Source organism: Cololabis saira, chromosome 8, assembly GCF_033807715.1.
Source record: "Cololabis saira isolate AMF1-May2022 chromosome 8, fColSai1.1, whole genome shotgun sequence".
NCBI classification, from domain to species: Eukaryota; Metazoa; Chordata; class Actinopteri; order Beloniformes; family Belonidae; genus Cololabis; species Cololabis saira.
The window spans coordinates 19,612,838-19,640,642 of NC_084594.1; the positions used below are offsets into that span (position 1 = coordinate 19,612,838).

At 40.9% G+C, this 27,805-nt stretch overlaps 1 protein-coding gene across 5 annotated transcripts in view; it reads right to left on the minus strand.

The window, feature by feature from the left end:
• Positions 1–10,769: 10,769 nt before the first annotated feature.
• matn4 (matrilin 4) overlaps positions 10,770–27,805 on the minus strand; it is a 38,159-nt gene continuing 21,123 nt past the window's right edge. For 2 of the 5 annotated variants that reach the window (XM_061727042.1, XM_061727040.1), the window contains exons 4-17: positions 27,598–27,756; positions 25,009–25,240; positions 23,474–23,596; positions 21,908–22,030; positions 21,334–21,456; positions 19,614–19,739; positions 19,141–19,263; positions 18,224–18,343; positions 16,589–16,686; positions 16,189–16,320; positions 15,765–15,948; positions 15,502–15,654; positions 12,536–12,640; positions 10,770–12,158 (exon numbers count right to left, since the gene is read on the minus strand). In XM_061727042.1, coding sequence (XP_061583026.1) covers positions 12,100–12,158; positions 12,536–12,640; positions 15,502–15,654; positions 15,765–15,948; positions 16,189–16,320; positions 16,589–16,686; positions 18,224–18,343; positions 19,141–19,263; positions 19,614–19,739; positions 21,334–21,456; positions 21,908–22,030; positions 23,474–23,596; positions 25,009–25,240; positions 27,598–27,756 — 1,860 coding nt within the window. In that variant the 3' untranslated portion in view covers positions 10,770–12,099. The remainder of the gene's footprint in view (positions 12,159–12,535; positions 12,641–15,501; positions 15,655–15,764; positions 15,949–16,188; positions 16,321–16,588; positions 16,687–18,223; positions 18,344–19,140; positions 19,264–19,613; positions 19,740–21,333; positions 21,457–21,907; positions 22,031–23,473; positions 23,597–25,008; positions 25,241–27,597; positions 27,757–27,805) is intronic. The other 3 variants (XM_061727044.1, XM_061727043.1, XM_061727045.1) reach the window with 3 other exon arrangements.

Below are 27,805 nucleotides of genomic sequence, written 5' to 3' on the forward strand. Positions count from 1 at the left end.
CAGCTCTGTTGAGAATCACGCCGGCTGAAATAAATCATTTAGGAATATGTTGGTTTAATAGATGAAATCTAACAGTTGTAGCTACGCCTGTTAAGAAATTTGCTCCGAAATTTAGAGATTTCTGTCTGCCGGGTCCGGAGCTTGGGTCCGCGTTAAATCGACGCAGAGCCTACGGCGTAGGTTGCGTAACCTCCGCCGTAGGCTCTGCGTTGGTGTAACGCGGAACCATAAATCCCTTTATTCTGGCGTGATCTTCCGCAACTTTATCTGAAAGTGTGTAAATTACCCAGATAACAGCTGGATTACTTTGTGGTTTCTGAAGACTATTATATCAGAAACATCCAAAACAAATCTGACGAGTCACAGGATTATTTCTCTCTATTTCTCTGAGACCAGTCTGCCTGTTTGCCTTCGGTCGGCGAGTCAAATCGACGCAGAGCCTCTTTTTTTCATACCCCCTCGCTCGCCAAGTCAGCATCTGAAATCCCTCGATTTGAAGGGGCTATTCTCAGCCCCTAGCCCTCGTTATGCCCCCTCCCCCTAGGTGAAAAGAGGAATTGGGACACCACTACCTTCACGGGAACGCGCAAAAGTTAGGGTTAGGGAAGAAAAGGAGGGCGAGGGGGAGTATTGGGACGCACCCTTAGACTCATTAACCTTTATTAACCTAGTATGCATGTTTTTGGACTGTGGGAGGAAGCCGGAGTAACCGGAGGAAACCCACGCAAGCACGGGGAGAACTTGCAAACTCCACACAGAAAGACCGCTGGGCCTGGGAGTCGAACCGGGGACCTTCTTGCTGTGAGGCAACAGTGCTAACCACCAAGCCATCGTGATGCCACAATTAAATTTTTTTTCTGACAAATTCCAAACTTTCTTTCTATAATTTCCCTCAGTCATGCATTTCCTACAGTAGATTTACTGCTAGTGAGACTTGTCTCTGCAGCGCTGTCCTCTGGGGCCTTGTGACATTTCCAGTAATCTACGGTGAATTCATGCTGCAGGATGCAGAACGAGCTCCCATCTCATTAGACCTCAGTGGTAAAGGTCACACACACGCTCAGGGGCAGCTTGTTTTGCAGCTTTGAGCCCGCAGCGCATAAACAGAAGGCATCAAAGGGATCTATTAAAGCTACCTTCTGAGAGTCTATTATTACTTACTTTAAGCGGTGGTTTAAATGATAAACAAGATGCTGTGGACAACTGGTGATTAAGTTCAATCATATTAGCTAGGTTAACAAATATTCCCTTTGGACATGCTCTTTTGACAAATCCTCAAGGAGAACAGCTTTGTTGCTCACTTGTCTGGCAGTTTTGATCTTTGTGTGAATGTAACTAATAAAGTAAACTTTAGAAAAACACATGGTATTTTCAGGAACTTCACTTTTCTTGGAACTTATTTAGATCACTTTAGAAAGAGAAAAGCCATCTGTTTAAGGTTTAGTGTTTCCTTATCTTCGATAAGCTTGTCATCACAGCTGGATCGGGTGTCAGGCAGACTGTTGTCTGATTTGTTCATTTAAAGTATCTTTAGAACTGGGGAATATTTGTGTTATTTTCTGTCTTTAAAACCAGCACTGTCTAAAATTAAATACTGTATTTAATATGTTGGTTTTTTTTTTGTCTGAGTCATATTGCAGCAATTCATACACTAAAATGTAGATAAATACCTGTAAAAAAAATGTTTCTTCCTGTTATGCATATGGTTTAATTTGGAGAATCTGTTAGGAACTCACTTCTTTAGTGTGGGCCAGACTTTACCCCATCCATCCATCCATCCATTATCTATACCCGCTTTATCCTTTGCAGGGTCACGGGGGTCTGCTGGAGCCTATCCCAGCTCATTTCAGGTGAGAGGCAGGGGTTACACCCTGGACAGATCACCAGTCCATCACAGGGACTTTACCCCCTGCTGTAATGTTCTGGATTGTCTCACAGCGGCTTTGCAGATTCTAAAGGGGGGGGGGAGCTGTTTTTCCCAATGTACAGTGGGTATGGAATGTATTCAGACCCCTTTTTTTCCCTCTTTGTTTCATTGCAGCCATTTTCTAGAATCAAAAAAGTTCATTTTATTTCTCATTAATGTACACTCAGCACCCCATCTTGATAAAAAAAAAAACAGTAATGTAGAATTTTTTATGAATTTATTAAAAGAGAAAAACCAAAATATCAGATCGTCATAAGTATTCAGACCCTTTGCTCAGTATTGAGTAGAAGCACCCTTTTGAGCAAGTACAGCCATGAGTCTTCTTGGAAATGATGCAACAAGTTTTTCTTACACCTGGATTTGGCCATGTGATATTTCAGTTTTTATTTTTTAATACATTTGCAAACTTTTCTACATAACGTTTTTTTTCTGTCAAGATGGCGTGGTGACTGTACATTAATGGGAAATAAATAGAACTCTTTTGATTTTAGCAATTGGCTTCAATGAAACAGAGAGGGGTACATTTAAAGGGGTCTGAATACTTTCCATACCCACTGTACACTACCGGCCAAACATTTGGAGACACGTTCTTTTTCAACTGAATGGGAAAGTGATTATTGACTGGTAGTGTATTTCTTGATATTTGCTTCATCCCGGATGGTGACTTTGACACTTTGTAGTTCCTTCCTTCTGCTAAGTGTCCAGTGTCAGGGTGCTGGACTTGGGGTGAACCCTCCATGCATCTAGGTGACGACCAGTGTTGGTCAATTTACTTTGAAAAAGTAATTAGTTACTGATTACTGATTACTGAACCAAAAAAGTAATCCTGTTACTTTACTGATTACTTATTTTCAAAAGTAATTTGTTACATTACTAGTTACTTTACTTAGTTACTTTTCAAAAACATGATGCACAACCTGAATACACTTTACTGGAACAATATAAAACAATACAACTTTCAGTTTAATTCTATTCTTTGTGCGTATTCCACCATATAAAATTAAATGACAATAAGTAAATGAAACAGTCTATTTTTAAACTTGTTTATTTTCAGTCTTAAAGGAGCTTGAGGCCGGATTGAGGCAGGAGTTATGAAAAAAATCCGTATACGTTTTAAGTTTTCTAGTAATAATGTCAGATGAAGCGTTCCAAACCCAAAAGAATGAGCCCTCTAGTCTATCTCTCCGTTGCCTTGAACAGGCTGTGTGCTGCAAAATGTGCTGCAATTCGGTCCCGAATTTCCCGCGCTGTCCTGCGGATGTGACGTCACATGACGCTGCATGCGCGTTCTCCCCGTTCTCCCGTGCCGGCTTCACTGTTGGCTGCAGTACCGCCGACGGCCGTTGTGGCAAAGGGCGGCGCTAGAGAGTCTAATTTCTTAAAAGGAGCCTCATGCTCCTTTAAATTTATGCACATTGCGTCGGGCAAAATACAGCCTCTCTGACTTGAACTACAATATAACCTGCGACAAGCTTCTTCAATTAAGCTGCACTAAGTCCCGTTGGTCTTACATCTAGTTTCACCTGTTTAGCAGCAGAGGGGCCACCGGCAGTTCTCCCGCTGGAGTCTGATGAGGCAGCCAGCGCTGCAGCCCCAGTGGGGGAGGAGGAATCCGGGGGTCTCGCAACGAGCTTTCCTCCAACACAGACTTTACAGCGGACGAGAATGTTTTTATCACTTTTGACCGAGTCAAACTCAAAATAATGTCTGTTATTCCAGGCGTTAAACGCTGCATGCTCCTGCTCTCTCTCGCACTCCATGTCGTCTCTGGTTTACCACTGAAGGCTGATTTATGGTTCCGCGCACCCTACGGCGTATGCTCTGCGTCGATTTAACGCGGAACCATAATTCAGGCTTGACTTTGCGCCGCTCATACGTCAGTATGAGCGGCGCAAAGTCATGATATTTTCACAAAACAAATACTGCATTTAGTAACGCAGTAACGCAGCCTTCTTTCAGAAAAGTAAAGGTAATCTAATTACTGTTTTTGCAATTGTAATCCCTTACTTTACTTGTTACTTGAAAAAAGTAATCGGATTACAGTAACAAGTTACTTCTAACGCGTTGCTGCCCATCACTGGTGACGACAACGCAGGCCTCTCACTGTTTACCAACTGCCAAAAAGAAAGACTATGAAAAAATAACACAAAGAGGAACAGCAAACTAAAACGAGGAACTGAACATGAATGGAGCTGAGATGATGCGTTTCCATTTAATGTATTTGTTTACATGTTTATGTTGGATATGCTTGAATGAGAAGGGACGAGGACATCGACAGGACTGTAGGTCAAGCACCAGCACCATCCGCCCACCAAGCAATTGTTTTGGGGTCATGCGGAAGTACCTAACCCAAGGAAGGGACTTCTCACAAGCACTTGTTGGGAGAGCTCTCCTGGTAGTGGACACTTGCCTCTTGTCTTGGCGTCAGCGGCTTCCTGCTGCGATCAGATTATTATACCTGATTCCCAGTGGGACCAATACATTTGTTATGGTTTTGATACTTCCTGTTTTATTTTGAAGCCCGTGTCTTTGTGTTCTGGTTTGACTTTCCTGTTTCCCGTTTGCCCTGATCGTCTGCACCTGTTAACCCTTCTGTATATCTGGTCTTGTTTTTGTCTTGCTCCCTGCTGGTCCGTACTGTTTATTCCTCCGTGTTTTCAGATCAGGTTTTTGTACTTTGTAAAATTCATGTTTTTTTGCAATCCTGCTCAGCAGCGCTTTTTGTTGATACATTTTTTTGGAACTCCTGCCTCCTGGGGCCTGTACTACGAAGCGGGATTTGGGTTTAGCGAGGTAACTTCAGGTTTAACCCTGGGTTTTCAGGACTACGACGGTGGTTCACTTCTTAGCGGGGCACATCGCCATGGTAACTTATGCTGAACCGCTAACCTGCTCCGGAGCAGGTTATGTTCGAGATACAGATCGCCGGGTGTAAAAGCACCGCCCACTGACCAATCAGCTCTCTTGGAAAATGACATGCCCTTTCGAAGCGGATCGTGAGAGGATCCCTCCGAAGAGAACGCGTATTCAGGGACCACCAAAACCCCTTTGCTTTCCCTGAAGAGTACCTGTATGAACGATCCAAAAAAAAAGGAAAAAAAGAAAAAAGAGGTGGAGGAGAAAATAAAAAATAAATCAATCAATGAATAAATAAAACAAATCATCACCCAAAATCCGATGTACAGTCAATCCAAAACTAATACCAATTAAATAAATAAATCAAGAAGAAATCAAAAAGAAGATGCATTTGTAAGGGGATAGCAAAAAAGGGATTTTCAATTTCGTCCCTCGAACATTCTGAGAAGTCACTTTAAAATACTAAATACCCCCCTCCTGAAAAAATAAAAAATTTAATAAAATAAATAAAAAAACCCAATTCTTTGGTACAGCATCAGCACAAGTTATCGGTCAACAACAATAGTTATAGAACCAATATATACAGACTGTCTCAGAAAATTAGAATATTGTGATTTTCTGTAATGCAAACACAAAAACAAAAAAAATGTCATACATTCTGGATTCATTACAAATCAACTGAAATATTGCAAGCCTTTTATTATGTTAATATTGCTGATCATGGTTTACAGTTTAAGATTAAGATTCCCAGAATATTCAAATATATGTTTATATCCCTATGAATTTACGCATTTATACAGTCAGCGATCTTTTGCCAGCTGTCTTTCCTGCATTTTGCAGCTGCAACTGTGTTGCTTTTTGCCTGTATTATATGCCTATACGCATCATATTTCCGTAAAATTATTGTTTGCTCTTCGCTACTGAAATAAGCGGCTATGACAGCGGACTTCTCCATGCTTGCGATTGGTCATGCGCTGAAAACACTGCCCCTTTTATGTGCACGCGCTCATATCCAGATTGGAGAAACCTGGGTTGATATACCGAGTTGATAACCACCGTCGTGTGACCGCTTAGCGTGATTGCAATTGTCCCGCTTAGTGAATCTGGATAAGGAAAAGATATCCTGGATATGTTGAACTTGCTTCGTAGTACAGGCCCCTGGTCTCCTACATCTGGGTCCTACTCCAACCTCATTCCTAACAACATTAATGGCTTGGACCTTGGTCTTCCCATATTTCTGTCTCCTTAGCAGCTGATGCTGTCACATGATTACAGGAGACCAGAAGGGGAAAAAACAAACTCCAGTTCTTGTGCAGGCCCTTTTGTTTAAGTGATCTCCATAGTTTTTTTGGTGGATCAGATGACAGTCAGTTGGGGAAAAGTTTGTATTTCTGCTGCTAAATGTCACCACAATCCAAGTTTCAGTGGATTTGTAAGATTAGATTAAACCATATGCAGAGGCTATTACAGGAAGTGTAGGTTCGAATCCCGGCCTATCATTCCTTAGAGCTTGTCTCACCCCCATCTGTCTCTGTACCCATTTCTTGTCTAGCCACTTTCAAAATAAAGACCACAAAACAAGAAATCTTAAAACAAAAAGATTAGATGAAACCAACATTAAAAATTAGAATCCTTAAAATTGTCTTTTGTGAGAAATTAACATACTAGACCTGTCAAAGTATTAAGAGACATGATCATAGTAATGCAGTTTTTATCTTGTAATACTTTAGAAAAGTTGTGCTTCCTCAGCTCATGTTGAGAATTTCAGAGAAATTCAAATCTATCAAGAGAAAAAAGCCCAACTCTCATCACTTTTAGATGAATTGCATATTTTTCTTGTTTACTTGAATGAAGTTAACTCCTTGAACAAACTTGTATCGTGTCACAGTCTGTTGATGAACAGTATTAAAGGTCACGGTCACTAATGATGCTCCTGCTTGAAAACAGCAAGTGCTCCCTGCAGAGCTGCTCTTTAAACTCAACGCAAACAACGTCCCACCAGGATTTAGCTCGGCTCCTTTTACAGTTCTCTCACTTCTGGACCCACCTTTATTTTCAAAAACAAACATTATTCTGATGAGAGGAAACTTTTGTCATCAGGCACTTTCACACCTCACTGAAAGTTTGAAATGTTCCACTTCCACACACCAGATCCATGAAAGAAAAGTTGAGTAAAGTTTTGATCACACGATGACTTCATTAATCCTTTATTGAGCTGTGAATTAATTCCCTTGAACCATCACTGTGTTTCTCCTGAAAAGAAGCTCAGTTCATGTATTGATTTGTAGAAATTGATGCTTGATGTTTAATTTGCTTTATGTACTCAGACATCTAGTCACAATTAGACTGACCACGTAGTTTCCAATAGTTCAGTGTAGCTTCTACACAGCTTGTAACCAGGTATTGTAAGTTGGGGCCATGTGGGTGTGATCAGTCCTCTCCCTTAATGTGTCACGGTGCTGTCAGTCAGTCAGTCAACTAAACCACATATTTGGTCAAGTTGTTTGTGAAAAACTATGAAAAAATATGACTTAGACCATTATTTACTGAGGGTGACACTATCGATCTGTGTGTTTGTATTTCACCTTTTTTTCTCTTGACATAGATGACAAAGCCTACGACCTTCTGCTGTCTTGTTGTCCTCTGAGTAATGTAGAAGGTATATCATCAAATAAAGCTGGGACCCTCCATCCACTCAAGGCCTCAGCTGAGGAGGTGATTTATGAAGAGTTTCTAAAATTAAAGATATATTTTAAGTGATCACGTTTTAATATATTGAGTACTTACATGAAAACTTCAAGACCCAGAGTCCAGAGATTGGGCTGTAAGAAGCAAACTCCTTGGCCTTTTTTATTCCCCGAACTCCTGGTTCTCGTAAAGCTCAGCACTTTATATTAACTTTGTGTTCACTATTGGAGCTTCTATATTCAAAGCAAGTTTGAATGTGTTTTAGTTCCTTGTTCATTGACTGGATTTCTTCCTCTTTCCATCATTCCCCCCAGTTCTCCAGAGAGCTGGGAATCTTTCAGAATAGGTGAGCTATAGCTCAAGATTTTGTATTTATTTAAAATTTTTCAGATAATACTTAATTATTTTTTTTTATGATATAACATACAAGTAATAGCAGTTTGGAGGAAAATGAAGTTGACAGGCCTGTACAAACATCCCAACTAGTTAATAAGCTCAAAGGCAGTTCTACCAAATCCTAACCAAGACTACATATTTTTCTGTTTGGAATAAAGTAATTTATTTTTTATTTCTCTCTCATTGACACTTTAAAGTTAAGGATTTCAGGAATCCTAACCAACCCAAAACGTGATCAGTTTCCTAAACTTTTATGTCAGACATTGAGGAAAAACAACAACATTAAAGCTGCAAGCAGCGATGAATGGGCCCTCGCACCCTTGTGCACGTTCAGGCTGCAGTGGAAGCGCTTGTATTGGCACTTTTCCACTAGTCTCACTTCAGCCCGGCTCGGCTCGCCTCGCCTCGGCGCGGCTCCACTCGTGTGTTTTCGCACTGCCAGGGGAGAAGTGGGCAGGGTGGGGTGAAGCGGCTGTGACGTACTCGATTGCGCAACACCTTTGTTTGTGTCGGCGCTGATGAGAAATCAGCTGGAGCCGGGAGCGGCTGAGAAAAAAAACAGCCGTCTACATCGCTTTTTTAATTTTTTCTCGACGGCCACCAGGTTTATGAACATCTGCACCTCAGAGTTGGATCACCAAACAGACGTTTGCGCTTTATAATAACATCGCCGCGAGCCGCGAGTCGCCTCGCGCTGACTCCCGCTTCCTGATTCAAACTTTTGACGGTCCCGCCCCCGACCAATCAGAGGCGTGGAGGGTGGTGACCTCAGAAATAGTCCCTGCTCAGCCCGCTATAGAACCTCACTGAAATGGATACAGAAAAAAGTATCGACTTGGAGCGGCTTTACCCGTCTCAGCCCTAGTGCGAAAGCGCAAAATGGGTAGAACCGAGCTGAAGTGATACTAGTGCAAAAGGGGCATATGACTTGCATGTAGATGTCTTCAGGCCTGGACATTTAGCGGATGACACCAGCTATGACTCTCGATATCAAACCATTCAAAAGTTATGGCAGAAAGTAAGAACTATCACATATCGATCAATCTGAAGAAGGGGCGGGGCTAATTTGCACCAATTAAGGTGAAGGAGTCAAAACCGAGTCAGATGACATCACCAACGACTCTTTATGGGAAACCATTCAAAAGTTATTGCAGAAAATTGGGACTATCAAATATGGACCAAGCAGATGAAGGTCTATCGTCGCCACGGTAATGCTTTTGACTGAGAAAAGTAAAGCGCGTCGTCGCAGGATCTAGACTCACATTTTGATGTATAACACACCGTTTTGTCTAAACCGTATTGTGGGGCTTGAGGCACAAAGTTTTGTAGGGAGAGCTGTTGAGCCATTTTGCCACACCCATTAATGCAAACCATGAAATATCAAATTTATCGCCAGGCCTGGCCTGTGTGCAAAATTTGGTGACTTTTGGGGCACGTTTAGGGGGGCAAAAAGGCCCTCCTTTCGTCAGAAGAAGAAAAATAAGGATAAGGAGGAAAAGGAAAAGGAAAATTCCTAAAGATACAATAGTGCCTTCGCACTGTAAGTGCTCGGGCCCTAAAAACTGTATGTAAACTTTTGTTTGTAACTGCACTTAAGGCTGAAACACAGGAATGTTTTTACAGGACACTCAAACCATAATTGGGTGTGATGATTACCTGATTATTACAACATGACTTCAGCAGCAGCTTCCAGAGTCATATCTCTGCATTGAGGAGGCAGAGAGGTTGAAACGATCTGTCATCAACTTTTGCAACTGAGCAGGGGCGTTCAATAACCAGCAGGGGGAGCTGTCGAGCAGCACTTTCCTCCACTCTTCCTCTCTTGGGTGAGGAAGATGACAGGGGAAGTGAATGAACTTCACTTGCTTTGTTTTAAGTAGCTATGACACTTAATCGTAGGTTTTATTAAGTTCTGTATTCAGGAAAGAAAATGAGTGAGTGACGACTCGTCTGACTCGGGTGAACAGAAGAAAACAGCAAGAACAGAGAAAAACAGTTCTCTTCATGCCCCAGATGGGAGATGAACCAGCTAAATTAACTCCAACACAGCCTTATATTTTCACATCAAAGTTATTGATGTGCAAAGCAGCAATGTTCTGTGTTCTCAACTGTGAAAATATGAACACAGTACAACGATGGTCCTGGTTGTTCAATCTCATGTTGGGTTTTCTTTTGTCCAACACTTTTTAAAAACAGAAAAACAAGATTGCTGGTTCAACTCCCAGCAGGAGCCTTTCTGTGTGGAGTTTGGATGTTGTCTCTGTGGTTCTGTAAAGGACCGAAGCATCCAGGTTTCACTGCTGATTCTGATTCACAGACTATGGCCTCAAATGCTATTTAAAGTGTCTATATGGACAATTTTTGTCATTTCAAGGCTGAATACAAGTATGCATATATCTGGTACTTATTGGTTAACAGAGATGCAACTTGTAACTTTTTTCATTTTGTGGATTTCTGGATTTCAAAGTCTTGAGTGTGGAGGCCCGTGCTGCAGTTGAGCTGGAGGTCCAGTTGGTCCAGCAGGTCCAGCATGGGTTCTGGTTTCAGCACCAGGCCTCTAAGCTGCCGCGTTGGTGCCAAGACTGTGGATTGTCGTGTATGCCACCTTATAAGTGCTTTCAGGTTGTTTGTCTGTCTGTTCTCTGCAAGATGAATGTTTTGTAGTCCACCCTGTTGAAATCTGGCACTAACGTTGAGCCCAAGACTGAAATAGATAAAATTTCACTGTTGCCTCATTGATCATATTTTTGTCTGTAATGCAATCATTCTTTCAAAATTATACAGAATTATCTAGTGGGAAAATAGATTGAAAGAAAGGATCATATACCCTTAAAAGTAGGTTGCTGAATGTGCAGCTATGATTATAGTGAAATTAGGAACAAAAACAAACAGTAAAACACTCAAAAGTTCACTTCTTTATTGTTTTCTTTTCTGTAATACAGAGATTCATTAGAAAAATACAAAAAAGTAGAGATATTAGAAAATATACAAAACATACAGGAACTCAAATATTAAGGGGTATAAGTTTATGGTCTTTTATTTAATACAAAACGGCACTAAACTAAGGCATTTATATTAATTTACAGTAAAGCTTCTCAGTGCTGATGATACAACTGAGAGATCTTATACGTTTGATTTTACTTGTTCTAGTCTTTGTTATGTAGAAGGCGTCTTTATTTGAGTTTTCCTCGTGTTAATTCAAACTTTTCAACTAACACGGACAAGCAAAGCACTTTACGAGTGGGATGGTTAAGAATGAAAGAGAATATTTGAGGTGATTTGTTATAAAGTCCAGAAAGTGCAAAGTGAAAAAGGAAGACCAAACTGGCTGATTTTAAAATACTGAGCACTATTTCCGGTGACGTTCTTTTAGTTTCTGCCGGTAACAACAGACCGCGGCTAAAGTGAGCTTTCACGTGTAAAAGTTGTTAAATTCCCTGTTTTTAGATCCAGCCCAGATTCCTCCTCCACAGTCCTCAACAACGCAAAAAGCAGGCCAACAAGAGGTTATTTCACGTGAAAAAATGAGCGGAGCCTGCTTTACTGTCAGCAGTGGTAATAAGACGTCATTCCTCTAACATCCGTACACTTTTCTGCTGACAACTAAAAACATCAGCCTGCTATTAATACCCCATATTTAACACGCTGTATAAAACAGATCAAGTATAAACAGAGAACTCAAAGAAGCAGACAAACAGTGGGGAAATATGACATAACCTGCCAGTAAAGTTTTGTGCTTTTGTCTAATATCTACATTTCACTCATATCTTGTTTACAAAAGTCATGCTAATGTGCTTTAAGCAGTCTTGCTGCACGTATGAGGAGCTACGGCTAATGGTACATCCAGATGTGTAACGAATTTGAACATTATCTTGTATGTTGGTTGTTCTGTGGCACATAAAAACTTTAAGAAATGCCCATCATTGCATATCAGTCTGGTTAAAGAGTGATTGAGAGTGATTGCACAAAAAAAAAAAAAGGAGGCTGCATCCCAAGCTTCCAGACTATTCTCACACTCCTGCAAGGATACAGAGCAGCGGAGCAACTCAAGGTTGCAAAGGTTGTTTTTTTTTAATTTTGTGTATTGATCTGGGCGCTCTCTGATTTCGCCCTTTAACCTCTGACGACCCGCTACATACAAGTGTGAGGCGTGCGCTGCAGGTCTTAATGGGTTAATGTGCCCGCCTCGAATCTTTCACTGTTCTTCCTCTGTGTCGGACGTGACGATGGGATCACTTCCTGGAGAGAAGCTGGTTCTCCAGTTGCTCCAAACGGGCCGCCATCCCAGCCAGTGGACACTTGATTAAGGAAGAATAGGGGGGGTTGTGGTAATCTGCATGTAAATATGTGTTTTAAAATGCAAAAGGCCTATATCCATCAGTGTTTATTTTTATGTTTCTGTGTGAGGCATGCAGATGAGAAGAAATTAAAGATTTGGTAAAGGAATTATGTGATAAAAATGCAAACTGTAGCCATAAACTCAGCTTTTAGGTCACTGATTTCTGACTAGTACGTCAAGAAGCCAAGAAAAGCCAGAAAAATTATTAAGAAAATATGAAAACATAAAGAATACAAGTATTTCAGGCACAAACAGGCAAACTCAGCAGAACGTCTCGATCTGACCTTAAATCACGACCCATGTTGGGTGAAATGTTTCTTAAAGGATATGTTTCTGTGTGAACTGCTGCAGGCTGCTCATGGTGGCCTGCTGGAACTCCACCAGGTTCTCACAGGCGCACGGATCCTTCACCTCAATCTCGCCCTGACTCTCTGCTGCAGAGGGAGATTAAGACACACTTCATTCACAGTAACTCGTTTCAGAGAGCTTCCTCCAAACAGTCTTCAGGACTTCACACCGTTTGCCTTGAAGATGCAGATCATGTTTTATTGTTTTATTGTTTTATTGTTATTCGGATCCCCATTAGCTCTTGCCTTGGCAAGAGCTAGTCTTCCTGGGGTCCAGCAAGGACAAACATTCCAAAACACATTACTCTACAATCGTCCTTTAACCAAAAAACAATAATTGGAAATTAAGAAGCTAAAATAAAAATAAAATAATATAAAATAAACAGCAGTAGAACTCAATACAATTACTTTGTAAAACTAAACCAAAATCACAACATCACATCACAACACTTTGCCTCTGAACAGTTTTGTTCAGCATGTTTTAGTACAGTAGTTCAGTTGCATTAGACTCAAAACCTTGCAAAATAGTACACTACATCAGATGTTCCTTTAGCTTTCTTTTAAAGGTGATTTTTGTTTGTATACTAGTTATGCTGTTAGGCAATGCGTTCCATCCCATTATCGCTCTATAACTAATAGAATTTTTAAAAATATTTGTTCTTGGTTTGAAGGTAACAAGAATACCTCCACTGGCTTGTCTAGTCCTATGGCTATGCACATCTCTTACATATCCTACCTGGTCAAAGAAATACTGGGGTTTTTTGTCAATTAAAACATTTCTGAAAAAAGAGAGAATAAGAGAGTGTAATCTATTCTCAACAGTAAGCCATGATAAATTGCTGTGCATATCGTCAACATGTGTCCGATTAGAGCACTGGAGAGCTAACCTGGCAGCTTTGTTCTGTGCTGTTTGCAATTTCTGTATGTCCTTCTTGGTAGCTGATGACCAAATGACTGGGCAGTACTCAAGGTGTGCTAAGACTAGAGTTTGGGTTACTAACTTCAGAGTATTTAATGTTATATATTTGGAACATTTCCTAGTTATTGCAATGCTCCTCCCCATTCTAGTCACTATAGCATCAATTTGCTTCGTCCAATTTAGTTTAGATTCTCGTATAACTCCAAGTAGTTTGACCTCTTTTACCTGTTCCACTGGCATCCCGGCCAGTGATAGGTTGTTGATGGTCAAAGTGTTGCTGAGTCATTGTTAAACTTTGTTCACTGGTCAGAACTGCATAATACAACACTTTTCAATGTGAGAAATGTATTTATCTGTTCACATTTTGGTATCCATACAATTGTATTGTCATGATGTATTTTTGTCAGCAGATGGCATCAAAGAGCAAAGCATGAAGCGAATACGCCAGGATGCACTTTTGTTAGACTGAGGTAAACGCTTCTACATCCCATATTATGAAACGTATTTAAGGGTGAGCAAAGGCCTTTTAAAGTCTTTCCAAGATGTTTTGATTATTTTTTTAAAAGACAATGCTTTTTCAGTGCATGACAGCATAGATTTGTGCATCTGAAGAGACTGTTAGATCAAAAACACTGGGATGCTGAAACCTTGTCATGCTGAGACATGACAGACCCCGATCAGAGAGGAGGAACCAGCTTCCCCGTCTCCGTCACCATGGACCCGGTTTCAGATAAACCCACATTCACATTGTGTCATTATTTGTGTTAACTGTAGGACAGATTTCACTTTTCAGAAAAGGGTTGTGGAGGAAATGAAGTGGAATGACACTCCCTAAAGTAAACAAATTGAAATTGAGCTGTTATACTTATATAGTTATATTTTGACCAAATCCTATTACATTTCATAAAGCCCTCAGAAATATGTATTGACTTGTGAAAAAAAGAGCCTGATAACATAAGAATTTATCACTGAGATCCTTCACATAAGAACTTATTTTTCAGGACACTTTAGCATCCCAGTTTAAGAGGGCCAATCCTGCTGGATGCATCAAATTCAAATATGATGCATCCAGCATCGTCATGCATGCGGATGAATTCCTGGGACCTCGGTACCACCCTCATCATACAGTATGAATGAATGAATGAATGAATTAATTAATTAATTAATAAACAAATAGCTTTAGATTGTAATACAGTAAATAAATAAATAAATATGCAGTTTTAGACAATTTTCACTTTCCAATACAATTTCTCAATGACTTTATAATGATTAAATAATATATATTTTTTAGATATTAAAATTAGGGATCTTTTCAATTTCAATATACAATGTGTTTTAGTACATGTCAGACATTAAGGGGTTAATTAAGGGGTTAACCCTCGTTTTCTCACAGGCATCTAAACAGGATCTCAGTATTATTTATAGAACTTAATATACATTTTATATGATGCATTTTAATGGGTTTTATGCTTTTGTATTTCACTCATGTTATAAATAGAGTTAGTATGAGCATCATACTAGTAAAATCTCATATTTGAAGCTGTATTCTTGCACGAGAACATCTTAAAACTACATAACAACTAAGTTATAACATTCTCTTTTTCTTCCTTTTTGAATCCCCCATCACTCCCATCCGTTGATGCATTCTGGGATACTTTGCTGCATGAAGTCTCTATAAGTCTCTCTCCACTAGAAGCGTCCAAACTTAACTAGATGCTTTGAACTGGATAAAAACTTTGGCTGCTTTCAGTACTGAAGAAAATGGCATTATTGGATGCTCTGGAAATGGCAACACGTGAATCTTTGAAGAGACTTAAATCATGACTGCCGCAAAAATGAACGTCCCTTTGGTTATAAATAAAGTATTTTTGAATTGAACCGATTTGAACAAATGACACGTTCCAGTTTAAGCTGTGATAAAATTATTTTTCCTTCTTAAAAACAAGCTGGAAGTTTTCATGCGACTGCATGCTGTCGCACAAAAGTGAGGTGAAACTAGACGAGGACCAGGTCCGGCGGAGTTCTGTACCTGGGCAGACATTGAGTTTGAGGTTCTCGGCGATGGTGCTGATGGCGTTGAAGTCAGTGGTGTAATAGAAATGTTTCTCCATGGGCTCAGAAGCAATCTCACGCAGCTCGTCTTCCACCGCTTTCCCCACTCCCACGGCGTACATGGTGATTCCTGCGTACATGGACAGAGGCGCTCACAGCTCTCCGTCAAAGTAACTCCCACATCACGCAGGCCGGGAACTCGAGGCACAGATGTGTTTGTGATGGAGCGGGGGGCCTCACCTGCTTCCTTGGCCTTCTTGGCGTACTCGCTGATGTCGTCCTGGGATCGCCCGTCTGTGAAGACCAGCCCGACTCTGGGAATGTTGCGACTGGCTGGACGAGCACCTTCTGCTTCCGAGAAGCTGTTCTCCAGCATCTGCTTCAGCGCCAGACCTGTCATCGTCCCTTTCTCCATGTAGTCGACCTACATGTTGAGTCACAAGCAGACAGAGCAGACATTGTGCTGAAGGCTGATCCAGTCTTCTCAGGACAGATTAAACTATTCCCACTGAACCAGTGAAAGACTTTTGTGTAGAAGTTAGTGTAGCTTTCTTAAGTTTAAGCTTCATAATCTACGGCTCGAGTCAGTGAAGCTGCAGGGACAGAAAACCAGGTTTTTCAGTGCTTTACACCTGGTACTGCAACGTAAATGAGCTGCGGTGACCTTCATGACTGCAGCTTTGATCTCTTCGGCCGTGTGGTACATGTTGAGAGGAAACTCGGTCCTGACCCGGCTGGAGTACTGGACCAGACCCACTCTGGTACCATGAACAGACACATCCAGAGAGTCCACAACCTGCAATCCAAGGATGGATATTCATCTCACACAGGGCACATGTACTCTTTCACTTTATCTATAGTCTGTATTTTTGTTTCTCAGACAGACAATTATTAAATTAAAACTTGCAACACTAATCAACATATAACATATATTTATTATTAATCTCGTTTGGTCCTAAACTCTGTTGCTCATAGACTAGAATGACTCCATATTTATAAACAGAGAGGTTATGCAGAGTTATATATGACTTGTTGCAGGTTATTTAATCAAAAGTTTGGTCCACCTGGTTAACAAACTTTTTGACGAGCTCAAAGTTCTGAGGGCGGACGCTCTTGGAGCCGTCGATCAGCAGCACCAGGTCGATGTTGGCAGACTTGCAGGCTGCAGAGAAGGAAAAGAAAAACATGCAGAGTGAATAATGTTGTGTAAATCATGGATATGATATGAAATTAGATTCTAGTTTCATTTCGATCGAAAGGATAAAAAAGCCTCTACTTGCCCACGCAGATATAACAGTTTCATACTTTTTATTTGCACATTCAAGCTATTAAAACTTAAAAAGTCTGCTCCATCAAATCGTTCAATTGGATGTCGGTCGTTAGCAAATAATGTTGATATAATCAAAATATATTTTTCATAAATTCTGCTGGTTAAAAACACTTAAGGAAACATTTTTATTTTCACAGTATGACTTGGTGCCCCTTTACAGAGGTCAGTCATTTTTATAGGAGGGTTATTTTGGTTTCCACTGACTGCTGATACAGTACAACAAATTATAAAATGTACATCAGAGAAGATTTTCAGCCAGTCATTCTCTGATGTGGGATTTAAGTTCCCTTAAATCTTTTTCTGTTTTTGGAGCGGCGTTCTGTTTATTTTTCTTCCAGCAGATAGAGAGAGGGAGAGACAAGTCTGTCTCCCTCTGTGCACATGGACCGTCGCACGGAGCTGCTGTGTGGAAGTCACGGCCCCGTACTTCAGATTTCTTTCTCCTTCTCAGAGGGACAGTAAATTCAAAAGAAAACCCTCTTCTGAGTTGGGCCAATATTTCCCAGACCTCACTGATCTGCTTTTCGCATCAGACTTTCTCCCAAACATCTTTATTCCAACACAGAACCACCTCTTATTCTTTTTTTCTTTTAACTCTGATCTCAGATTTTGATATTTCTGTTCTCCCTGATCTCGTTATCCAGCGTCGTCGGCTCTTTCCTTGACAGTTTCCCCGCGGGACAGAGTCTGAACTGAGTGAAAGGGTTTTACGTGTAAACCTGTTGCATGTGTGCACCTGTACTTGCAGAGTACTATGGAAATGCAGCTGTTGAAAAGGAATGCATCTGCCACCTGGTCCATCAGTATGGCTTTGCAGAATGTGGCAGGCAGATTTGATTTAGATGATCATGTGACTGACTTTATTTAATTTCTGATGATGCGTTTAATGCAACAGGCGAGCTCCTGCATCCTTAAAAAAAGCAGTTAGCAAGAACTTCTGAAAGCCAGATTTCTTACTTCTCCTCTTAAACCACATATATCATAGCTGTTTCATGCAAGTCATTGGTTAAAACTGTGGTTATATGATGTCTATGAGCACTTGTACCAACTTTTTATTTCATTTGCTCAGCTGGAACCACATAACACTGTAAATACTGTATTTTTGGACACTGGCTGTAGCCTATAAAGTGTTTACTTGCAAATAAAATGTCTATCCAAGATGGTTGAGAGCTTTCCAACTGAACTATGAAGTAGGAATTTCCACGTTTCTGGTGGGAGATGTTATCATTCCTGAGTTATCAGTGATGTCTGCTTATCAAGATTGCAGCTGCAATTTGTCAATAAGGTCCAAGCTAAAACCGCTCTGTTTTGTTGGGGCTAGTTTGATGCAGTGACTGTCTACAGAGTTGAACTTCAGAGGTGAACTTACAGCAGCTCTTGCCATCCTCCTGCAGCAGCTGCCCTTGGGGGCAGGTACAGTAGAAAGAGCCGGGAGTGCTCACACACTGGTGCTCGCAGCCGTGCGCCACCGTGTTACACATCTGCATGTCTGAAAACACAGGAGACACGAGACGCAGACGTGTGAAAATCACATGTAGGAACTAATACACAGAAAATGATGGCTGATAAGTGAAGTTACTATTGTCGGGAAAGAAGACTGATGGTTTCAGCAGAGCAACATTTTAACTCAAGATTGTGTCGAGTGGGTCTGATCTCAGAGTAACTTTTAATTCAGTGATGAATCTACAAAAATACACAACAATGCTCCTGTTTTCAGTCAGACACACATTATCAGCACTTTTATACATCATTAACAATGCGATCTTCACTTTAACAACTCTTAACTTCGTCAAATTGGTTTAATTTGCTTAGACTAACAGGTTTATGTCTGAACTCCTGGCAGCTCAAAGAAGCTTGATAGTGTCTGTGCACACACTAGCACATGCCCTTCTGAGTAACCTTGCTTTTTGGTTCGTTTTTTTTGTTTTATTTTGGTAATCGTAGCCCTTGCTGTATGAAGACACCGGTGAACGTTCCCTCCACTCCCCACCACACCCATGACTTTGGACCTGCGTCATGGAGCTGCTTTTCTGTGGTATCATCATCCATGTCAGCAAGTATTTTCATTTTTATGTGATAAAGGTTTCATCATGTGGTGAATCGGGAATCAGGAACTTTCTCAGCTGTGAGTCAGTGAAGCTGAACGGGATGATTTAACATATTTAAAGGTTTTATTACATAAACAACTGGTATGAAACATGGTACTAAGAGTGATGTATTACAATGTCTTAGAAAATATTTTAATTAAGCATGCAAGCAAAGCAAGCAGGTGAAAGCGTGACTAACTTGTGCAGGTCTTCTTGTCCCTGTTGAGTTTGAATCCTTTGTTGCAGTCACAGGTGAACACGCCCGGAGCGCTTACACACACTTGTTCACAGTCATGCTTCCCTTCAGCACACAGGTCAATGGCTAAAGAGCACAAACACACAAACTCATTCCACATTTTTAACACATTGTCCGCATTTAAGCGCAACATTTCGTGTAATATCTGCCTGTTTTTCTTGGTTTCTCTGTGCGTTTGTGGTTCTATCTACAAGCAAAAGCAGAAAAGCAGGAGCATCATATGATGACAATGTTTGTCTCAGATGATCATTTTCATGTTTTATAAACTGCTGGCATATATAATGTAATTTCAGGTAAGTTACATACAGCATACTTTTCTTTATGTAACTGGCACAGACTATTACACCCTAAAATGCTCTTTTCAAACTTGGCATGTGTTGGTTGTACGTGTGTTGTTGTGCAAGCGCCTGACTAACGTGTGCAGCTCTTCTCGTCCTCGTTCAGCGCGTATCCGTCGTTGCAGTCGCAGGTGAAGGTGCCTGGTCCCATGTTCGCACAGATTTGTTCGCAGTCATGTTTTCCCTCAGCGCACATGTCAATGGCTGAATAACACACACATATCGTTGTGCGTTACAACATTTTCCAGAAGAGTCCAAAGTTCTCCAACAATGAATAAGAATTTGTGGAAATGGGAAAGAATCTTTCACTGATTAAAACTGATTTCAAATCATTGAAATAAATGTTAACTTTATTTCTGGTCAAAAATGTACTCAAGAATGTGCCATCATCTAAATGACATTTAACATTAAGAAAAGCTGTAAATCTGTCATTGAAATAGATTTTTGTTCTGAAAGTGATGACACACATACTTGTCCTCTGAAGATCTGGATGAATTGGTGGGAGTAGAAAATCTTTGCTCACCTAAAGGCTGTAAATTGTCTTAATTCTTGCAAACATCTCCAGATTTCCTGCTGCGGGTGTTGCTGTGCAGCGTTCATGAATATGTGCAAACATGTTGGTTGATTGCATCGTCACTGCATACGACTACATATGTTGGAACGATTTTTTCTTAGTGTGTGTAAAAGGCCCCATAATCAAACAAAACGGTGCCAAACCTGAAGGCATGCATCAAGGGAGTAATAATCAGTATCTCTTCCACTAGTTAGTACTGGCTTGCTTTTTTTTAATCCATTCCAACCTAAATTATTTAAATATGCTGCATTGTGCTTTTTCGTATTTTTCGACATCAACAATGTCATTATGATGAATTATCATATCTGAGTGGCTCAAAAAACAAGTTTAATGTGCGTTCTAGTGTTTCTGTGCATGAAATGGCCCAAAGATTGGCCACTTCGCTCTGAATGATTTGTCGTGTGGCGGTATAAGGAACATTGTTCAGTATTCCAGCTGTAAAGCCGGAGAGGTGAGAGCTACAGTGATGTTTTTGATGAGCGGAGCGGTGGAGGAAACTCTCTATGGCTGTTACAGGGACCTTGTTGACTGATGAACTAGAGTTAAAACTCACTTTTGTAGTCTTCTTTCACACGCTGAGAGCCTTCTGTTATCATGTGATTCCCCGTGCGCTCCAAGTGATGCAACAATTTGGCTTTTTTTTTTCAAATGTTTCCAGACCCAATCATTTCTCTTCTATGTCATCATGTTTTCCTCTTTAAGAATCAAATATCTTTCCCTTGTTGTTTTCTGGTACGTGTCTACAGCCTTCCATCTTAGCCAGATATAAACGTATAAATAGTTTAGGATAACATGACATTGGGTGGTTTTTATATTCCTTATATTCTATATTCTTCTCTGTACCTTTTCTTATTTTTCACCCCTGCATCATCCTGCACCACTGCTTTGCTTGGATGGAAAAAGCGTAGCAATAATATAAGAAGTGCATCTGGGAGTAACAACCATGTCGGTTTAATTGTCATCATGTGAGCGCTCTCCTTCAGGCTGAGAGAGGAAAAGGTGAGCTTACTGATGCTGCTACAGTCTGGCGTCAAGTGGACAGTAACAAGAAAGCAAACCTCGACAAAGCCGTGTGTAGGATTAGTGCTCAGGGAAACAGCAGCCAGAGGCAGCAGTGATCACACCATTAAAAAAAGTTAGTTAGGGTCCGTATAAAATTGTATCTCCACACTATCACAGCACTGAATATCATGTGTTTGTGACGTGTGTTTGTGTCTCACTCACCTTGGCAGGTTTTACCATCACCCAGCAGCCTGTATCCTTCCTTACAGGTGCAGAAAAAACCACCGAGCACATTCACGCAGTTGTGATCACAGCTGTGATTCCCAAACGAACAGTATTCGATCACTGTGGGGAAGAATCGCCGACAGGAAGAGAGAGAAAGGCAGCAAAAAGCACAGAATTAAAGACCTTCTGCTGACCAAGCAAATATCCCAGATGAAATTTTGTACCCAAGAAAAAAAAAGCTGCCCGTTATTAGAGAGGGATTAGAAGTACAGGTCTGTATTTGGACAGGATTTTCTCCCCTTTGTGCTGACGTACAGTAACTTGTATTTTCTTGCAGAACAACCTTATTCAATGTAATTTAATATAAATACTTTTATTGTGACCAACTGCAGTGTAGTGCCAACCTCTGCACAGGTTCATGAAGGAGCTACATTCATTTCAAAATAAAAGATGAATGCATAATTTCACTTTGGTAATTATAGAGTTCTCAAAAGTTGAACTCAGATGTGTGACATCATCACATGTAAAGATCACGCGATGCATTTGGTTCTTGGCCCTGTGTGGGACTAACTTGAGCACGTCCTCTTGTCCTCATTCAGCTGGTAACCTTTGTTGCAGTTGCAGGTGAAGGAACCAGGAGAGCTGATACAGATTTGTTCACAGTTGTGCTTTCTCTCAGTGCACAGATCAATGGCTGAAACACAGACAACAAGCAAAATTCATCAACAACTGGATCAGTCAATAGTGCAATTATCATGATGCAGACTTTTTTCTTTAACCTGCCTCTAGTTTATGTAAATATGTGTTTTTGGTTGTGTAGCGGTGTGTATTTTTACTAATATCTTGTTGCAAAGCTGACTGAGAGACATGCACATGGACCTCACTCCACATTCACTACCCCCACCTGTGCAAATGGCAGAATAAGCCTCATCCTGAATCTTTAGCTATGTCAGAATTGTGCTCTGCAATTTTGATTAACATTACGAGCACAAGTTTATAGATTCTGGAAAGGACACAATTTTTTTTCTTTTCTGGCAGTAAAGTTCAGGATACTTTTCCGGTCACAAGTTACTTTAAAAAAAAAAAAAAAAAAAAGGAATTTCATTGCTTTCATCAAAGTCAAATGTTGGACGTTTGTCCCCTTCCTCCTGCCAGAGCCGCTTGAGCTGAGTCAAGTCTCTGGGTCCTGTTGTTCACACAAGACTTTTCAGAGCCTCGAGCAAATTTTCTTGAGGATTTAGGTTAGTGCTTGTTATGTCCACTCCAGCACCCGCTCTTTGTTGGTCTTAAGCTGCTTTACAATTAAATTGGATGCTTGTCCATTTAAATATCACAAATATCAGATCAATCAACACCAAAGCTTTAACTTGTTGACAGTTGTCTTGAGACGTTGCTTCAACAGATACACGTGACCTTTTTTTTCATGATGCTTTCTATCTTATAAAACATGCCATCCCCTCTTGGAACAATGCAGCCTCCCAACATGATGCTGCCACCTCCATACTTCCTCCGAACCTCAGAACATCACTGAGATGATGTTCTGAGGTCTGCAGGCTTTTTCTTTCAAACATAACGATGATCATAATGGCAAAAAAGTTCAATTTTAGCTTAATCAGAGCATAGAAAATGCCTCTGAAATATAAAGTTATTATCCTTATATGCACCTGTAATCTGGATTTTAATGGTGATTTTTGAACAGTGGCTTTCTCCAAGCTATGTGATATCGCAGCTCATGCCAACACAGAAGATACAGTATTTCACTGTGGATAATTATACTCTCCCATTTTCATATCTGGAACACAGAAACCATCCCCATCCTGAGGAGTATGATGGCTGTGTATTGTCATGGTGTTTACACTTGTGTAGTAGTGTATGAAGAGATGAACGCTGGACTTTCAGGCTTCTGGGAATTATACTCAAGGATGAGCCAGACTTGTGAACATCTACAGTTCTTTTCCTAATATATTGGGTAATTTCTTGACGACTGATTTCTCCATGACGTCATGCAGAGGTCTTTGTGCAAGTGCCAGCCTTCTGATTCCTGCATTGATGTTAAAGAAGCTGCAGTTCCTGGACTGGCCACTGGGAACTGCCCCAAAAGCGAGTCAATGCTAAACGTTGGCGTTCCACTTCTTACCTGTGCATGTTTTCCCGTCATCATTCAGAGTGTATCCGGGCAGACAGAGGCAGCTGTAGGAACCCGGGGAGCTCTCACAGATGTGCTCGCAGCCGTGGTCAGACTCCACACACAGATCCAGCCCTGCAGCGCGGAAGAAATCAAAGTCATAAAATCAGCGTGAGTTTGGGATAACTATCAGTCTCAAGATAATCAAAAGTATTTCCATGAGGTTTGTAATGTCAATGTGTGAGAGACCTACATTAACAGCTATGGCATCAACTATCAATCAACAAGTTGTATGAAGATGATGTAGTCTCAGTTCCTCATGACTTCTGCAGATACAGCGATGACATCCACACTTTCAGCTTTGGAGCACCTTCAGGTGTTAAACCTGAACCTCACACCACCTCATCATAGCCACAGATTACACATATTTCTGTCTGTCCTTTCCATCTCCCGCTGAGGTAAGCCCTATTTTTTACCCAAGCCGTCCAGTTTCGAGCAGCATGTGGAAATATCTGGCACTTAAGGGATTTGAGATGTCTGTTATGAAAAGGTATTGGGTTTGGGGTGAGGTGGGCATGGACATTTTTTCCCCCCTTCGTGATAGACATTCGGTGTTTTTAATTAAATAAAGAATTTTGTTTTGTTCAGGCTGACACCAGCCGGATCAAATTGCAGAGACGTGGCTCCAGCTTTTTGTGTGTCTCATGCTCAGGTGGCTTCCAATAAAAATAATCCATTAGAGGAATTAAATGTGAAGGCGGTTTTAGATGAGATTTCCCTTTGAAAACATAATGTTAAATCCAGACTCCCCAAAATTCAGGTGTTTTAAGAGTTTTGGTCTGTGCTTCATGTTATCTTAGGTCGGTGTAGTTTTAACTGAAGGGAGATTTAATTTGGTAAAGCTTTTATTCCCTTAGTGGTCTGTGCTAAAGTCCATGTGATTCCAGCTGTGGATTGAAAGTTTTTTTTATCAGTGACTTACAAAGGCAAATGTATTTTAAGGGAGATATTATGAAAGAAAATTACTTTTTCTATACTAAAGACTACTTGTGTGGTCGTTTGAAGTCACCATCATCTCAACAAATTTGAGATAATGCAACCGAAAAAACTTCTTTTTAGGGTTTTTTTAGGTCTGAAAACAACTACAAACTATTCAGATTTGCAGGGTTCTGTGACAGATCAGAGTATCTTTATTTGACTTTATTCTGCATTATTGCGCCTGTAAAGTGGGTTGCAAAGACACTGATCTCAAAAGAAGTATAGCCTATGCTGTAAGTAAATGGCTTACTCCGCCCCCTAAAACAAGCTACTATGAACTGATCGATACATTCTTGTTGAGAAGGACCTTATGTACTTTACCTTTGTGGTATTTTGACCGAAGCATGTCACAGACATTTCATTAAGATCATTGTTTCAGCTTTTTTTTTTTTTTAAAAGGGTCATAATATATCTCTTTTGGAAGATTATGAAATGTTATCGGTAAAGGTAGTAACAAAAACTATAGCTTATTCTTTTCAGAGATCAAGGTTCCTGTCTGTCAGTCCTACCGCACAGCTTGTCCTGGAACTGCAGCCCAAACTGGTGAATGAGATCAAAGCTCTCAACCAGGTAGACGTGGTCTTCGAAGGGGGGAGAAGCCAGGGCCCTCAGTGACGTCATATCAGCTCTGGCCACTCCCACTGCGAAGATCTCAATGCCTTTCTCTCTGGCCTCAGCCGCCACCTCGGCCACGCGGTCCTGAGGACGTCCATCCGTCACGATCACCGCCACGTTGGGGGCCTAAAAATGAGATGAAGTCACAGGTAAAAGAGGGAGGTGAGAGGTAAGGCGGTATGGGTGGGAAGTTGTTATATTCAGAAATAAGAAAATCAACAGGCATCTTTGCAAAAAAAAAAAATCTTTAGCAGAACATATAAGATATGAACTCATAGTCCAGATTAGGAATGGGCGATATTTTACCGTTCACGATAAACCGTCAAAAAAATTCCCGCGGTAAAAACGATAAATTCCCGTTGATGACGTTTTTGTGTAAAGCTGATTTATGGTTCTGTGTTAAATCCATGCACAACGTACAGGAAGGAAGGAAGGAAGGAAGGAAGGAAGGAAGGAAGGAAGGAAGGAAGGAAGGAAGGAAGGAAGGAAGGAAGGAAGGAAGGAAGGAAGGAAGGAAGGAAGGAAGGAAGGAAGGAAGGAAGGATGGAAGGATATGAGCCTGAAAGAAAAAAAGAAAGATAGATATGAGCCTGAAAGAAAGAAAGAAAGAAAGAAAGAAAGAAAGAAAGAAAGAAAGAAAGAAAGAAAGAAAGAAAGAAAGAAAGAAAGAAAGAAAGAAAGAAAGAAAGAAAGAAAGAAAGAAAGAAAGAAAGAAAGAAAGAACGATAAATTCCCATTGGTGTAGTTTAGTAGCATTTAGTATCTTTTAGAGCAGTGATTTGGGGGCTCCAAAGACTGAATGTGGTGATAGATTTATAATTAAAAAGGTGGAGTGGAATTGGTATTTTTTTTATCGCCATTTTTATCGTTATCGGGATAAATGCCAGAAATTATTGTGATAATTTTTTTAGTCCATACCGCCCATCCCTGGTCCAGATTTACTGAAATGAAAAATAACTGGTTACAAAATCACAAATGACACCAATACGTTCCAAGTTCTTTCCTAATCGATGTTTTGGTGGGGTGTGGTTCGACTAGTGGCGCTGTGTGGCAGCGCTACAGGTGATTGCAGCAGCAGGAAGTGGCCCAGCTGTCATCACTCAGCCTGTTAACATCTCTTCTATTTAAACAGTAACACCTAGGACTGGAAGGGGTCTGATGACCTGCAAATGTGTGCTGCGCTGTCACCAGTGCCTAATAACCGAGCTAAACTGGTTGTGTCGGACATAATTGTGTGTTGCTGAAGGGAAACCTTTAGTGGCTGCATCTTACTACAATCTACAAACATTTAACATTTGTCTAAAGGAGCCTTGCAGAAATAAATCAGTGCAGTTGGAAGCAAGCAGACCTGTTGAAAATCAGATACACCAGCACAGCCTGCTTCAGGATCAGATCCTCTTCAGAGAGGCTTTTCTCCCACTAGGGGAGTTTTTACCTGCCATTGTTTATGTAATAATTGCTCGGGGGTCATGTTCTGGGTCTCTGGAAAGTGCCTAGAGACAACTTTTGTTGTATTAGACGCTATACAAATTGAATTGAATTGAATTGAATGAAAACATCACGACCAAATCACCTCCAAACTTATACTCACCACTTTATTAGGTAAACCAGTTGCTCAGATTTTCATGTTAGTGTCATTCCACGTTGCGTCATATCACTGTGTTCGGCAACAAATTATCCATCCATCCATTTTCTATACCCGCTATATCCTTTGCAGGGTCACGGGGTCTGCTGGAGCCTATCCCAGCTCATTTTCAGGCGAGAGGCAGTGAGGAACACCCTGGACAGGTCGCCAGTCTATCGCAGGGCCACATAGATACAAACAACCAGACAAACTCACACCTACGGGCAATTTAGAGTCATCAATTAACCTACTACGAGTGTTTTTGGACTGTGGGAGGAAGCCGGAGTACCCAGAGGGAACCCACGCAAGCACAGGGACAACATGCAAACTCCACACAGAGCGACCCCCGCCGGGCCTGGGAGTGGAACCAGGAACCTTCTTGCTGTGAGGCAACAGTGCTAACCACCAAGCCACCGTGCTGCCGGCAGCGAACTAAATCTTTTGAAACTACGGGAATCATTAGCCTAAACTTTGTATTGTGTTTATGACAATGAAGTGGATTTAAAAAATGCAATGAAATTATGTCTAATTTGATATAGTTTTGCCTATGTAAGAGAACAAATCCCTTTTCCTTTTGTTTGAGAGCATACATCTAGTTGTCTGAAGTGACTGCTGCTTCAAAAACATAATGAAACCCTGTCGTTTTGGTTTGGTCTAAGCCTGAAGATATACTGCTCAGATTTGAAGGGTTCTGTGACATCACAGACTGCTGTGAGATGTAACGACTTAGCTGAACCAATTCACACTTTTTCACTTTATCTTGGTAAGATTTTGACAGCAGCATGTCACAAATATTTCATTGATCTTCCAGGAAAAATGCCATCATATGTTATCTGTAAGACACTTGAACTGGCGGTACCTTGGGCCTGTCTCCTTGCTCGGCAGTAAACGCTTCATTCATGATATATCTGATGGCGAGTCCAGTCATGGTTCCCTGAGCGAGGGGAATGATCTCATTGATGCTTTTCACCATGCTCTCCAGCTTGCCGTGGGTCTTCAAAGAGAACTCGCTGCGAACCTGAGGACAGAAGACGGTAGCTGTGAGAGTGAGCATGTCTTCATCCCGT